At 38.4% G+C, this 15485-nt stretch overlaps 3 protein-coding genes across 19 annotated transcripts in view; all 3 read left to right on the top strand.

Moving 5' to 3' along the window:
• The window catches only part of LOC113524163 (protocadherin alpha-C2-like), a 230910-nt gene that overhangs the window by 99489 nt on the left and 115936 nt on the right, over positions 1-15485 (top strand). For 2 of the 17 annotated variants that reach the window (XM_053241334.1, XM_053241310.1), the window contains exon 1: positions 12623-15485. The exons of the other annotated variants lie outside the window; for them this stretch is intronic. In XM_053241334.1, coding sequence (XP_053097309.1) covers positions 13074-15485 — 2412 coding nt within the window. In that variant the 5' untranslated portion in view covers positions 12623-13073. Of the gene's footprint in view, positions 1-12622 lie in introns of those variants that run through there. 17 annotated transcript variants of the gene reach the window in all.
• On the top strand, positions 43-4366 carry LOC128320911 (putative protocadherin beta-18). Its single transcript, XM_053241358.1, has one exon. The coding sequence runs from the start codon at positions 1916-1918 to the stop codon at positions 4364-4366; it is 2451 nt and encodes an 816-aa protein (XP_053097333.1). The 5' UTR covers positions 43-1915.
• LOC128320905 (protocadherin beta-16-like) lies at positions 8704-11296 on the top strand. Its single transcript, XM_053241350.1, has one exon. It carries the CDS (start codon positions 8704-8706, stop codon positions 11191-11193), a length of 2490 nt encoding a protein of 829 aa, XP_053097325.1. The 3' UTR covers positions 11194-11296.

Here is a 15485-nt window from a genome sequence, read left to right as displayed (position 1 = left end):
GATAGATTTTTTTTTTTTGCTAGCTTGCAGTGTTGAATTTCAAAATGAATTTTAATACACTTTTTTCTCAATTCAAAGGAATGCATTTTTTTCAGCTTGTAAACAGTAATGAGAATAACGAGTCTCTTTTTGAGGAAAACTGTACATTTCTTTGACTGATCATGTATATAGTGGCATGGGCTTTTGGTAACATTTGCATCAAGCATGATTTAAACAGTCCACTCTACACTGAAAAAGGAAGAGGAGGAGGAAGAGACAGAATTATGAATTTCATTATGATATTTATGTTCTTTTTTTTTTTTTTTTCTTTTTGGGCTTGATTTTGGTCTTTTGTTACTGCAGACATTTGTTTCTGTTGTTCCTTGTTACTGACTCATGGCTTGTTTTGTGTGGCGCTTAACTGTTCGTGAGGATACACAGATAGTCCCATTTTGATATTGGCATCAAGGCCAGTAGCTGCACTGAATACTTCCTAATCAGAGCTTCTGAAGTAATCTCTAAACTCCTCAATGTCATGTGTGGCTCAGGACACAATGGTTTGATTTTGCTTTGTTGAACTTCTGATTATATTTTGGAATACGGAGAAATGTTGTGCGCTTGGACTTCCCTAGCAGTGCTCTCCTGAATAAACAAAAGGCCATTTTAGGTAAAATATATTAACGCATTAGTGTATTGTTCTCTGTGATGTGGCATGTTACTTTTTGATGTTTGCTGGATATTTCAAATGTTAAATTATGCCTTATTTATTTCTTAAGGGTATTTTTGTCATTGTAAAGCTCACATGTGAACAGACAAACACATATGCTGTTACCACTACTTTCTCAAATGTTTATTTATTTTTAATTATTTATTGTTTTAAATAGAGAAAGTCTAGGAGATGAGACTTATCTCAACACATTCACAAACCCAGAGCTGTCCGTGGTGCTGAAACACTGTTTTCCTCTGCTTACTCTGCTTTCTTACTTAGCTTAGGACAATTGACATGTGAATGTTATTTTGCTTGCCTCATGCATGAATAAAAGATGAATAAAAATGAAATATTAAGCATCATTAACAACATAAATAATAATAATAATAATAATAATAATATAAGGCATGTTTCACGCCAATCTATCGTTTCGTATTACAACGAAGCTCGACAAATATGCATTCATTAATACCTATGCTCTTGTAGCTAGAAAATTTAACTTTCCTTCTATCTCTTCTGGTGTCATTCATAATTTAGGAGAAAATAATGTAAATCATGTTTTGTCCCGTAAAAAGCAAACAAAGAATGAAGCGGCATCCATGCAGTGTAGATATTAATGCACCACTAAACTATAAAAAACAATTGTAATTTACAGACCTTTATTTTCCTCTCATGGTAAAATGTGCTTTAAAGCTAAAATTCAGTACTAAATGTGTTTATCGACTGTTCTTTCAGATCATTTCTTATTTCTGACGCAGTGCAGAAGACAAAGAAAAAAGAAAACATATAACAATCCAGTTCCCTGTCATTCGTTTAGCGTTAGTTCTCAGTACTTTTTCTTAATTGTCCATTATAAAAGCCTAATGATTTGGTGAGTAAAAGAAAAAAAATCCTTTTGATGTTGTTATAGTCGGTAAATCCTCTCCACAGTCAACGAGAGCTGAAAGAGTGTATACTATGTGCTCACATTCCGTAAATATTCGGCTAATGTGTGCTTGTAGTGAACACAATATACTCAGAGCGTCGCTGTTCACCATCACATCCTCTTGCTGTGGAGCATTTCCTCCCATCTCTGAAATATTCATCTGCAGACATCAGTGACGCCAAAGCAAGCTACACACAAAATGGAGTAATCTAATCGTTCTCTTCCTGGAGAGATTTTTGACAGTTTTTGCAGACTACATCAATAAAACAACGTTAGGTTGAATTATTCGGAATTCTGTAAATATGGGATGCAGGGAGCTTTCAGTTGTGCTGTCGACTCTCCTCACAGCGCTCCTTTTCTTTCTTTTCCCCGCCGCCCGTGGAGATCTGAGCTATTCTGTTCCAGAGGAAACCAGGCGTCAGTATGTGGTCGGAAATATTGCAAAAGACGTCGGAGTCGGAGCTCAAAGTTTATCAGCACGTAAGGCGAGAATAAACACGGAAGACAGCAGTAAACGGTACATTGACATAAATCTGAATTCTGGAGATTTGATCGTAGTGGAGAGAATCGACAGAGAGATGCTTTGTGGTTCAAGGATTAACTGCATCTTAAATTATGAGCTCGTTTTAGCCAATCCGCTTGAGGTGCATCGCATTTCTCTGAATATTGAGGATATTAATGACAATGCGCCAAAATTCGGTAATGAGCGCATTTCGTTTGAAATCGGCGAGTCCGCTATAAAAGGGCAGCGTTTCCGTTTGGATGAAGCTCATGATTATGATATCGGACAAAACGGAGTGAATGGCTATTCACTAGAAAAGAATGAACATTTTGTTTTGTCTGTACAAGAAAATAAAAACGGACGGAAATACGCAGAGCTTGTGTTGGAGAAAGAGCTGGATCGCGAACAACAGAAGGATATTGACTTGATTCTTACCGCAGTGGATGGCGGGATTCCTCAGAGATCAGGGACTGCTGTTATACACATCACTGTGCTAGATGCTAATGATAATGTTCCGGTGTTCAGTCAGCCTGTATATAAAGTCGTTTTAGCTGAAAACGCACCGATAGGAACAGAAGTCGTTACTGTGAGCGCAGAAGATGCAGATGAAGGAGCAAATGGGGAAGTTTCATATGAATTTAGCCATATAGCTCATAATGCAGCACACTTATTTACAATTGATAAACTCACTGGTCAAATAAAGGTAAATGGAGTTATTGATTATGAGGAGGAAAAATATTATGAAATTGGTGTCCAGGCTAAAGATGGATCTGGTTTAGCATCGACTGCAAGTGTTATTATAGATATTACTGATGAAAACGACAATGCTCCACAGATTATTCTTACCTCTGTAAACAATCCTATACTGGAGAACACTATTGTAGGCACTGAAGTGGCAATTATTAATGTTCAGGATAAAGACTCGGGTGATAACAGACAGATTTATTGTTCAATTCAGGGAAATGTTCCTTTTAAATTAAATCCATCTATTAAGAACTATTTTTCTCTAACTAACACAAATCCCCTGGACCGAGAGACAGAGGCATATTATAATATAACTATTACTGCTACTGATGGAGGCTCTCCACCTTTATCCTCATCCATGATCATTCATCTATCTGTATCAGATATCAATGATAATCCTCCTGTATTTGAACAGCAATCCTACACTGCATATGTAATGGAAAATAACCAACCAGGAACCTCTATTAGTTCTGTTACTGCAAGAGACCCAGACTGGAGGCAGAACGGTACAGTCCTGTATTCTCTGCTGCCCAGTGAGATAAACGGTGTTCCAGTGTCCTCATTTTTATCCATTAACTCAGATACAGGAGTGATCCATGCTGTCAGGTCATTTGACTATGAAAAGTTCCGAAACTTTCAAGTCCAGGTCGTAGCCAGAGACAATGGTTCTCCTCCACTCAGCAGCAACGTGACTGTGAGTGTGTTCATATCAGATGAGAATGATAACTCTCCACAGATATTATACCCTGCTCCAGAAGGAAAGTCTTTAATGACTGAGATGGTCCCTAAAGCTGCTCTCTCTGGCTCTCTGCTCTCCAAAGTCATCGCCGTGGATGCTGACTCTGGACAGAACGCGTGGCTGTCCTATCACATTGTCAAATCTACTGATCCGGGACTTTTCACTATTGGGCTCCATAGTGGAGAGATCAGGGCTCAGAGGGACATTACTGAATCTGACAGCATGAAACAGAACCTTGTTATCTCAGTCAAAGATAACGGACAGCCGCCTCTCTCTGCTACCTGTTCTGTATATTTACTGATTTCTGATAATCTTGCTGAAGTTCCAGAACTAGAAGACATGACTTATGAGGAGAGCAATTCCAAACTGACTTTTTATTTGATCATCGCGCTAGTTTCCGTGTCCACCTTCTTTCTGACTTTCATTATTCTCATCCTGGCTGTGAGGTTTTGTCACAGGAGAAAGCCCAGACTGTTGTTTGATGGAGCAGTCGCCATTCCCAGCGCCTATCTCCCTCCCAACTATGCAGAGGTGGAGGGAGCTGGAACTCTGCGCAGTTCTTACAATTATGACACGTATCTAACAACAGGATCACGCACCAGTGACTTCAAGTTCATCACATCTTACAATGACAGCACTCTTACTGCTGGTGGAACTCTGAAAATGGCCCAAAATGACACTTTAGCTACAAACCTTATTACACTTAACAATACAGGAGAGGGAGATGAGGTAAGAAAAGTCTGTCCTTTCCTTTTGTTGTGGGTTTGAATGTGTTCTGCAGTGCTGATTTTGACATGATTTCCATCTGCTTTTTTGTATATCAGTTCGTTTATTCCTTTAAGCTGTGATTATTTTGGCAGTATACATTTTTTATTTTCCTAATGATCCTTTGATTTTGGACTAGCTGATATCTGTCATAGCTACTTCATACATTTACACACACAATGTGATCAATGTCCCTGTGGTTCTTGTAATTTTTTTATAAGTTGTATAGCTTAGACTATGCCCAATGTGGGGTTTATCGCAATTCTGTTTATCAAAAGTGCTCTTTCTGAATTGTTAACTATTAGACATTTTACAGGCATATGACCATTAAAGTGTGTTTCTACTATAAGCAACGGTTGTATACCATTTAGAAGTCTGTTGCTCAAGAGCAAAATGTCATATTGCACTTCAGATTAGTTCTAGATTTTTCTACATTTTCCTAGATTTTGTTGCACACTTTTCATGGTCACGTGTGACCACAAGGCATGGCCAATACTGATTTATTTCCACTAGGTTGTACAGTTTAATTATATTGTCCTACTCTGACCAATAACCTGCTTTGGTAATTAATTTATGCTGCACCATACCACTGGATGATACATGGTCACCCTACTTGGGTTTTATATCTACTGCATTACAACTTTAGTACCTGAACTCCATATTATACACTCTAAGGCCTAATGTATGTGGACACCTCACCATCATACGCATATGTGCTTGTTAAACATCTCATTCCAAAGTCAGTCCCCCCCTTTGCTGTTATAATAACTTCCACTCTTCTGGGAAGCTTTTCCTCTAAATTTTGAAGTGTGGTTGTAGGGATTTGTGATCATTCAGCCACCGGAGCATTAGTGAAGCTTGGTGCACAGTCAGCATTCCAGTGCATTGTGAAGGTGTTCAGTGGGGTTGAGGTCAGGGCTCTGTGGAGGCCACTCGAGTTCTTCCACACCAATCTTGGCAAACCATGTCTTCATGAAGCTTGGGCATTGTCAGGGGCATTGTCACGCTGGAAAAGGTTTGGGCCTCTTAGTTCCAGTAAGGAAAATCAATGCTTCAATGCTTCAAACATTGTGTCAGCAATTCTGTGGTTATCAGTGAAAGACAACTTGCTTCATCACGCTTCGTCACGTGTGCCTTCATTTTGGAAGATCAAAACACTTCCCTGAGTTTTGGGGAAATTTACTACAACCTTCTCCTGTAGCTAAATTGAATTACATGACCTTCCAATATTCTCAAATGAGTATCTGTTATAATGCTTTATGAAATCAGATACTGATAAAAATCAATATTTTTTCACTAAATAAGCGATTGTACCAGAAATCACAAATTAAGATTTCAGTCAAAATTTCTGATGTCTCGAGTTTGCAAGATACCAGGTCAGTGTTACAGTTAACTGATCCCTGTCCCCTGTCTAATTTGAGCCATGCATGTGTAGTGCCAGTTGGGGTGGGGACACGGTTCAGGCAGCGATGATTATGTCTGATCTATACCACATATGTGTTTATGGTTTATGGCTTGATGCAAACCGCCTCACATTTGCAAAATTTTACGTTACAAAACCTGCATGTGCCCTGTTAAAATGTATAAATGCAAACCCCACATTATGAACTTTTATCATAATATAAAAGGTATAATGTTTTAAAAGTCTGTTATTTTTAATAGGATTGAGTATGGTGGTTAAACTTCCAAAGTTTTGCTTTCTCGAAAAATATATTTAAGATTAACTGATTAAGAGAATTTTTGTCTAGCCCTTACTTAATAAGGAATATTATTTCCAATTTTGTTTTCAAAGAGCATGGTCTCAAGTCTTTTTGGTATTGGGCACTGGGGACATTGATGTGGTGTGCAGAAAGTCTCTGTAGCCAGTGAAAAAACTGGCTCATAGTTGCCTCATTTTTTGTGATTGCAGAGGTCTTGTTGGCATTCTACATTTTTATATATTTTTCTTAAAGTTTATTAGTCAAAAAGATGTCTAGTTTTGCTATCCAATGTCATTCAGCATAATTTTACATTATGTTTGCAATATTTATTTTTATTCATGTCCAAGGATCTTGTTCTATAGATATAATGTTAAGATATGGAAATATGTTGTCATCCTCATCCTGTGGTATGTAGGTTGTTCTGTATATGCAGCAGGTTAATGGAAGAAGCACTTTAGGAAAGTTTTGCTCATATGATGAAGAACTTGGAAAACACTTTCTGTTGCTGAGGATGGCCCCACATGGACGGCTTAAAGATACATGAGATTACTGAGGATAGTACCATTTAAAAACCATGAAGATGGCTTAGGACTGCAATTAATACAAACAGTTTTGCAGTCCAGACTCCATCAGTAAACAGTTTGATAATGTCAACAAAATAGACTTCATATGAAACCTATAATGAATTTCTGAGTTACACAATTGCACTTTTTGAACATGTAGTACACAGTTATAGAAGGGAATTATTTATAATTGCACTACTCCTTGTCATCCAGATGAGGATGGGTTTCCTTTTGAGTCTGGTTCCCCTCAAGGTTTCTTCCTCATATCGTCTCAGGGAGTTTTTCCTTGCCACTGTCACATCTGGCTCACTCATTAGGGATAAATTTATGAATGAATTTGTTTAAAATTCATATCCTGAATTTATATATTTCCGTAGAGCCGCTTTGTGCCAATGGCCATTGTTAAAATCGCTATACGAATAAAATTGAATTGAATTGAACGTATAATGAAAGTCATGCATACATTTTTTTCACTTGTCCTATCTCACTGATTTCATGTGGCACTTGTATTAAAATACAAAACCAAACTTTTTTAATAAAGCGTACATTTGATTAAAACTATTCCCTTTGTCACTGTAATTATGTTATATTAAGGAACTGTCAGAGTGTGAAATATACAGAACCCAGTATTAGCCAAAGAATCCAGAAACTTATCAAACTTTTTTTTTTTGCACGTTCTATTGTGTTAAAGTCCAACCACGGCTGTGCATTATAGATGAAACATTATTTTCTGAAAATCTAATGACAGGGCCAGTTGTATTGGAGGCTACATTTATAAAGCACTGCATCTTAGATTTTCTTTATGATAATATTTCAACAGGTTTATTTTTAATCATGCTGCAAAGAATTTTGCTGAGAGAAAATATCACAAGTTTCGAATATAAGGCTCATCTGCAAAGCCAGTAAATGTGTTTTCCTTCGGCACCAGAGAGATGAAGCAAATGGGCTTTCACTGATAACAACAGGATTACCGAGCGCGTCTAGTATGGTGAAGCCAGAGGCGCCCTTCTCCGTGCGGGCAGTGCCACTAACAGCTTGTGGCCATGCTTCAATATTTGTCGTGCTGGAAGTGATAAAGGGCTGTTTCTCTACATATTTAAACATTGTTACAGTGGAGAAATGTGAGTTCCAAATTTTGATTAACTAAGCATAAATTTTCTCGATCTTTATTGCATATTTAAGCTCTATTAATGAAAAAATTATTGTTTTTCTCTTTTCCTACTGATATATATTGTGGATTAATGTCTTTCTTAAAACTGAGAAAAACGCTAACAATTTTTTTGTTAAACGTGGTTCGTCTAAACTGGTTGTATTAATCTTAACTTCTCCTAAGCCAGTAGATAAAATGCATCTAAAATAAAAAAAAAAGATGAATAAATAAATTTAAAAAAAATCCGCACCTCGGTCAGCTCCTGTCCCTGTAGTAACCATGGCTAAGTTGTCGGTATAATATACCATGTAATACTACGGTTCTTTTCTCTTGCTAGAGTTTACAGGTTTCTGTCGCCTTTTTTTTTTCATTCATAATACTCTAATATGTTTAAAGGCATAATGATAGATTAATTACTATGAATGTAATTGTTATGACAGTTTACTGTTATATTATGGACGAATGATATATCCATCTATTTATTCACATATTTATAAGGTTGTTGCAAAAAAAAAGACGAGACAGTAAACTGCTTTAATTATTGGCATTCTTATAACGTCAGTGTGGATAAATAGCTAGATATGGTTAAAAGATTATGACTGTAATTAGTATAATTAACAATTATTATTAGATGGATAGTTTATATTCATTTATGGATTCGTTATTTTATACATTAATTCGTTTGAAGGGAAACAGTAATGACTGGAGAAAATTGACTGCAATATACCAAAAATACTCAAAGCGTCGCTGTTCACCTACGGAGTAAAATTTAATAAACCTCTCCACCCATTTCATGTCGTCTTCCAGCTCCTCCTGACATCGACAAACCTTGCTGCATTTGGCTGTTTATTGTCAGCGAAAATTCCGACTAGACGACAGTAATTAGATACATTTATAACACAGCAGGGACATTTTAATGTTGCTAGGATGGACCGGAAGATAGGATTGTATGAGCTATTATTTATTCTTGGCTTTATTTTCGTTTTTCTTCATCCTGTTTATGGAGATTTGAGCTACACTGTTCCGGAGGAAACGAAGCGTCAGTATGTGATTGGACATTTAGCAAAGGATCTCGGACTTGATGGCAAACGTTTGTCTGCTCGTAAGGCTCGGGTGGAGACAGAGGACAGCGCGAAACGGTACTGCGACATTAATCTGAGTAGTGGAAATCTGGTCGTGGCGGAAACAATAGACCGAGAGGAGCTTTGTGGATCGAGAATTACTTGCATTCTTTATTACGAGCTTGTGTTGGAAAATCCTCTGGAAGTGCATCGCATTTCACTGCAGATTGAGGATGTAAACGATAACTCTCCTCTTTTTCCTAATGAGCGTATCAGCTTTGAAATTAGAGAGTCGGCTCACAAGGGCGAGCGTTTCCCTTTGGAAGAAGCTCATGACTTGGACATAGGACGTAATGCAGTTCAAGGATATTCACTTGAAAAAAATGAACACTTCGTTTTATCTGTGCATGAGAACGCGGACGGAGGAAAATCTGCTACTTTGGTCCTGGAGAAAGAGCTCGATCGTGAAAAGCAGAAAGACATTCATTTAATTCTTACCGCATTTGATGGTGGTAATCCACCGAAATCAGGGACAGCTGTTATACATGTTACTGTTCTGGACGCCAATGACAATATTCCTGTGTTTAGTCAACCTGTGTACAGAGTGAGTCTAGCTGAAAACACGCCTTTAGGCACGGAGGTGATTACAGTCAGCGCTACTGATGCTGATGAAGGAGCCAATGGTGACGTCACATATGAGCTCAGTCGTTTATCTGATAAATCAGCAAAATTATTTTCCCTTGATAAAGTCACTGGACAGATCACGGTGAGTGGCAACATCGATTACGAAAAGGAAAAATATTATGAAATGAGAGTACAGGCCAAAGATGGTCCTGGCTTAGTATCATCTGCTAAAATTATTATAGACATCACTGACATCAATGACAATGAACCTCGAATTATTCTTAAATTATTAAATGATCCAGTACCTGAGAACTCTGCAGCAGGCACTGAGGTAGCCATTATTAATGTTCAGGACAAAGATTCAGGAGATAATCGACAGGTACATTGTTATATTCAGCAAAATGTGCCTTTTAAATTAACTCCATCAATCAAAAACTACTTTTCTTTAGTAACCACAAGCATGCTGGACCGAGAGAAAGCATCAGATTACAACATAACAATCACTGCTACTGATGGAGGCTCTCCATCTTTATCTTCCTCCATGACCATTCATCTATCTGTATCAGATATCAATGATAATCCTCCTGTATTTGATCAGCAATCCTACACGGCATATGTAATGGAAAATAACCAACCAGGAACCTCCATTAGTTCTGTTACTGCAAGAGACCCAGACTGGAGGCAGAACGGTACAGTCCTGTATTCTCTGCTGCCCAGTGAGATAAACGGTGTTCCAGTGTCCTCATTTTTATCCATTAACTCAGATACAGGAGTGATCCATGCTGTCAGGTCATTTGACTATGAAAAGTTCCGAAACTTTCAAGTCCAGGTCGTAGCCAGAGACAATGGTTCTCCTCCACTCAGCAGCAACGTGACTGTGAGTGTGTTCATATCAGATGAGAATGATAACTCTCCACAGATATTATACCCTGCTCCAGAGGGAAAGTCTTTAATGACTGAGATGGTCCCTAAAGCTGCTCTCTCTGGCTCTCTGCTCTCCAAAGTCATCGCTGTGGATGCTGACTCTGGACAGAACGCGTGGCTGTCCTATCACATTGTCAAATCTACTGATCCGGGACTTTTCACTATTGGGCTCCATAGTGGAGAGATCAGGGCTCAGAGGGACATTACTGAATCTGACAGCATGAAACAGAACCTTGTTATCTCAGTCAAAGATAACGGACAGCCGCCTCTCTCTGCTACCTGTTCTGTATATTTACTGATTTCTGATAATCTTGCTGAAGTTCCCGAACTGAAAGACATGACTTATGAGGAGAGCAATTCCAAACTGACTTTTTACTTGATCATCGCGCTAGTTTCCGTGTCCACCTTCTTTCTGACTTTCATTATTCTCATCCTGGCTGTGAGGTTTTGTCACAGGAGAAAGCCCAGACTGTTGTTTGATGGAGCAGTCGCCATTCCCAGCGCCTATCTCCCTCCCAACTATGCAGAGGTGGAGGGAGCTGGAACTCTGCGCACTTCTTACAATTATGACACGTATCTAACAACAGGATCACGCACCAGTGACTTCAAGTTCATCACATCTTACAATGACAACACTCTTACTGCTGGTGGAACTCTGAAAATGGCCCAAAATGACACTTTAGATGCGAGCTTGATTGCACTTAACAACACAACTGATGATGATGAGGTGAGAAAACTGTGTCCTCTCTTCATGATAGATTTTTTTTTTTTGCTAGCTTGCAGTGTTGAATTTCAAAATGAATTTTAATACACTTTTTTCTCAATTCAAAGGAATGCATTTTTTCAGCTTGTAAACAGTAATGAGAATAACGAGTCTCTTTTTGAGGAAAACTGTACATTTCTTTGACTGATCATGTATATAGTGGCATGGGCTTTTGGTAACATTTGCATCAAGCATGATTTAACCAGTCCACTCTACACTGAAAAAGGAAGAGGAGGAGGAAGAGACAGAATTATGAATTTCATTATGATATTTATGTTCTTTTTTTTTTTTTTTTTCTTTTTGGGCTTGATTTTGGTCTTTTGTTACTGCAGACATTTGTTTCTGTTGTTCCTTGTTACTGACTCATGGCTTGTTTTGTGTGGCGCTTAACTGTTCGTGAGGATACACAGATAGTCCCATTTTGTTATTGGCATCAAGGCCAGTAGCTGCACTGAATACTTCCTAATCAGAGCTTCTGAAGTAATCTCTAAACTCCTCAATGTCATGTGTGGCTCAGGACACAATGGTTTGATTTTGCTTTGTTGAACTTCTGATTATGTTTTGGAATACGGAGAAATGTTGTGCGCTTGGACTTCCCTAGCAGTGCTCTCCTGAATAAACAAAAGGCCATTTTAGGTAAAATATATTAACGCATTAGTGTATTGTTCTCTGTGATGTGGCATGTTATTTTTTTATGTTTGCTGGATATTTCAAATGTTAAATTATGCCTTATTTATTTCTTAAGGGTATTTTGGTCATTGTAAAGCTTACATGTGAACAGACAAACACATATGCTGTTACCACTACTTTCTCAAATGTTTATTTATTTTTATTTATTTATTGTTTTAAATAGAGAAAGTCTAGGAGATGAGACTTATCTCAACACATTCACAAACCCAGAGCTGTCCGTGGTGCTGAAACACTGTTTTCCTCTGCTTACTCTGCTTTCTTACTTAGCTTAGGACAATTGACATGTGAATGTTATTTTGCTTGCCTCATGCATGAATAAAAGATGAATAAAAATGAAATATTAAGCATCATCAACAACATAAATAATAATAATAATAATAATAATAATAATAATAATAATAATAATAATATAAGGCATGTTTCACGCCAATCTATCGTTTCGTATTACAAAGAAGCTCGACAAATGTGCATTCATTAATACCTATGCTCTTGTAGCTAGAAAATTTAACTTTTCTTCTATCTCTTCTGGTGTCATTCATAATTTAGGAGAAAATAATGTAAATCATTTTTTGTCCCGTAAAAAGCAAACAAAGAATGAAGCGACATCCATGCAGTGTAGATAATTACTGCACCACTAAACTATAAAAGACAATTGTAATTTACAGACCTTTATTTTCCTCTCATGGTAAAATGTGCTTTAAAGCTAAAATTCAGTACTAAATGTGTTTATCGACTGTTCTTTCAGATCATTTCTTATTTCTGACGCAGTGCAGAAGACAAAGAAAAAAGAAAACATAACAATCCAGTTCCCTGTCATTTGTTTAGCGTTAGTTCTCAGTACTTTTTCTTAATTGTCCATTATAAAAGCCTAATGATTTGGTGAGTAAAAGAAAAAAAATCCTTTTGATGTTGTTATAGTCGGTAAATCCTCTCCACAGTCAACGAGAGCTGAAAGAGTGTATACTATGTGCTTACATTCCGTAAATATTCGGCTAATGTGTGCTTGTAGTGAACACAATATACTCAGAGCGTCGCTGTTCACCATCACATCCTCTTGCTGTGGAGCATTTCCTCCCATCTCTGAAATATTCATCTGCAGACATCAGTGACGCCAAAGCAAGCTACACACAAAATGGAGTAATCTAATCGTTCTCTTCCTGGAGAGATTTTTGACAGTTTTTGCAGACTACATCAATAAAACAACGTTAGGTTGAATTATTCGGAATTCTGTAAATATGGGATGCAGGGAGCTTTCAGTTGTGCTGTCGACTCTCCTCACAGCGCTCCTTTTCTTTCTTTTCCCCGCCGCCCGTGGAGATCTGAGCTATTCTGTTCCAGAGGAAACCAGGCGTCAGTATGTGGTCGGAAATATTGCAAAAGACGTCGGAGTCGGAGCTCAAAGTTTATCAGCACGTAAGGCGAGAATAAACACGGAAGACAGCAGTAAACGGTACATTGACATAAATCTGAATTCTGGAGATTTGATCGTAGTGGAGAGAATCGACAGAGAGATGCTTTGTGGTTCAAGGATTAACTGCATCTTAAATTATGAGCTCGTTTTAGCCAATCCGCTTGAGGTGCATCGCATTTCTCTGAATATTGAGGATATTAATGACAATGCGCCAAAATTCGGTAACGAGCGCATTTCGTTTGAAATCCGCGAGTCCGCTGATAAAGGGCAGCGTTTCCGTTTGGATGAAGCTCATGATTATGATATCGGACAAAACGGAGTGAATGGCTATTCACTAGAAAAGAATGAACATTTTGTTTTGTCTGTACAAGAAAATAAAAACGGACGGAAATACGCAGAACTTGTGCTGGAGAAAGAGCTGGATCGCGAACAAGAGAAGGATATTGACTTGATTCTTACTGCAGTGGATGGCGGGATTCCTCAGAGATCAGGGACTGCTGTTATACACATCACTGTGCTAGATGCTAATGATAATGTTCCGGTGTTCAGTCAGCCTGTATATAAAGTCGTTTTAGCTGAAAACGCACAGATAGGAACAGAAGTCGTTACTGTGAGCGCAGAAGATGCAGATGAAGGAGCAAATGGTGCAGTTTCATATGAATTTAGCCATATAGCTCATAATGCAGCACACCTATTTACAATTGATAAACTCACTGGTCAAATAAAGGTAAATGGAGTTATTGATTATGAGGAGGAAAAATATTATGAAATTGGTGTCCAGGCTAAAGATGGATCTGGTTTAGCATCGACTGCAAGTGTTATTATAGATATTACTGATGAAAACGACAATGCTCCACAGATTATTCTTACCTCTGTAAACAATCCTATACTGGAGAACACTATTGTCGGCACTGAAGTGGCAATTATTAATGTTCAGGATAAAGACTCTGGTGATAACAGACAGATTTATTGTTCAATTCAGGGAAATGTTCCTTTTAAATTAAATCCATCTATTAAGAACTATTTTTCTCTAACTAACACAAATCCCCTGGACCGAGAGACAGAGGCATATTATAATATAACTATTACTGCTACTGATGGAGGCTCTCCACCTTTATCCTCATCCATGACCATTCATCTATCTGTATCAGATATCAATGATAATCCTCCTGTATTTGAACAGCAATCCTACACTGCATATGTAATGGAAAATAACAAACCAGGAACCTCCATTAGTTCTGTTACTGCAAGAGACCCAGACTGGAGGCAGAACGGTACAGTCCTGTATTCTCTGCTGCCCAGTGAGATAAACGGTGTTCCAGTGTCCTCATTTTTATCCATTAACTCAGATACAGGAGTGATCCATGCTGTCAGGTCATTTGACTATGAAAAGTTCCGAAACTTTCAAGTCCAGGTCGTAGCCAGAGACAATGGTTCTCCTCCACTCAGCAGCAACGTGACTGTGAGTGTGTTCATATCAGATGAGAATGATAACTCTCCACAGATATTATACCCTGCTCCAGAGGGAAAGTCTTTAATGACTGAGATGGTCCCTAAAGCTGCTCTCTCTGGCTCTCTGCTCTCCAAAGTCATCGCTGTGGATGCTGACTCTGGACAGAATGCGTGGCTGTCCTATCACATTGTCAAATCTACTGATCCGGGACTTTTCACTATTGGGCTCCATAGTGGAGAGATCAGGGCTCAGAGGGACATTACTGAATCTGACAGCATGAAACAGAACCTTGTTATCTCAGTCAAAGATAACGGACAGCCGCCTCTCTCTGCTACCTGTTCTGTATATTTACTGATTTCTGATAATCTTGCTGAAGTTCCCGAACTGAAAGACATGACTTATGAGGAGAGCAATTCCAAACTGACTTTTTACTTGATCATCGCGCTAGTTTCCGTGTCCACCTTCTTTCTGACTTTCATTATTCTCATCCTGGCTGTGAGGTTTTGTCACAGGAGAAAGCCCAGACTGTTGTTTGATGGAGCAGTCGCCATTCCCAGCGCCTATCTCCCTCCCAACTATGCAGAGGTGGAGGGAGCTGGAACTCTGCGCACTTCTTACAATTATGACACGTATCTAACAACAGGATCACGCACCAGTGACTTCAAGTTCATCACATCTTACAATGACAGCACTCTTACTGCTGGTGGAACTCTGAAAATGGCCCAGAATGACACTTTAGCTACAAATCTAATTTCACTTAACAATACCGGAGAGGGAGATGAG

The sequence above is a fragment of the Pangasianodon hypophthalmus genome, chromosome 17, assembly GCF_027358585.1.
Source record: "Pangasianodon hypophthalmus isolate fPanHyp1 chromosome 17, fPanHyp1.pri, whole genome shotgun sequence".
In the NCBI taxonomy this organism is placed as follows: Eukaryota; Metazoa; Chordata; class Actinopteri; order Siluriformes; family Pangasiidae; genus Pangasianodon; species Pangasianodon hypophthalmus.
Note: the sequence above shows the minus strand (reverse complement) of the source record. Positions and strands in the feature narration are given on the sequence as shown.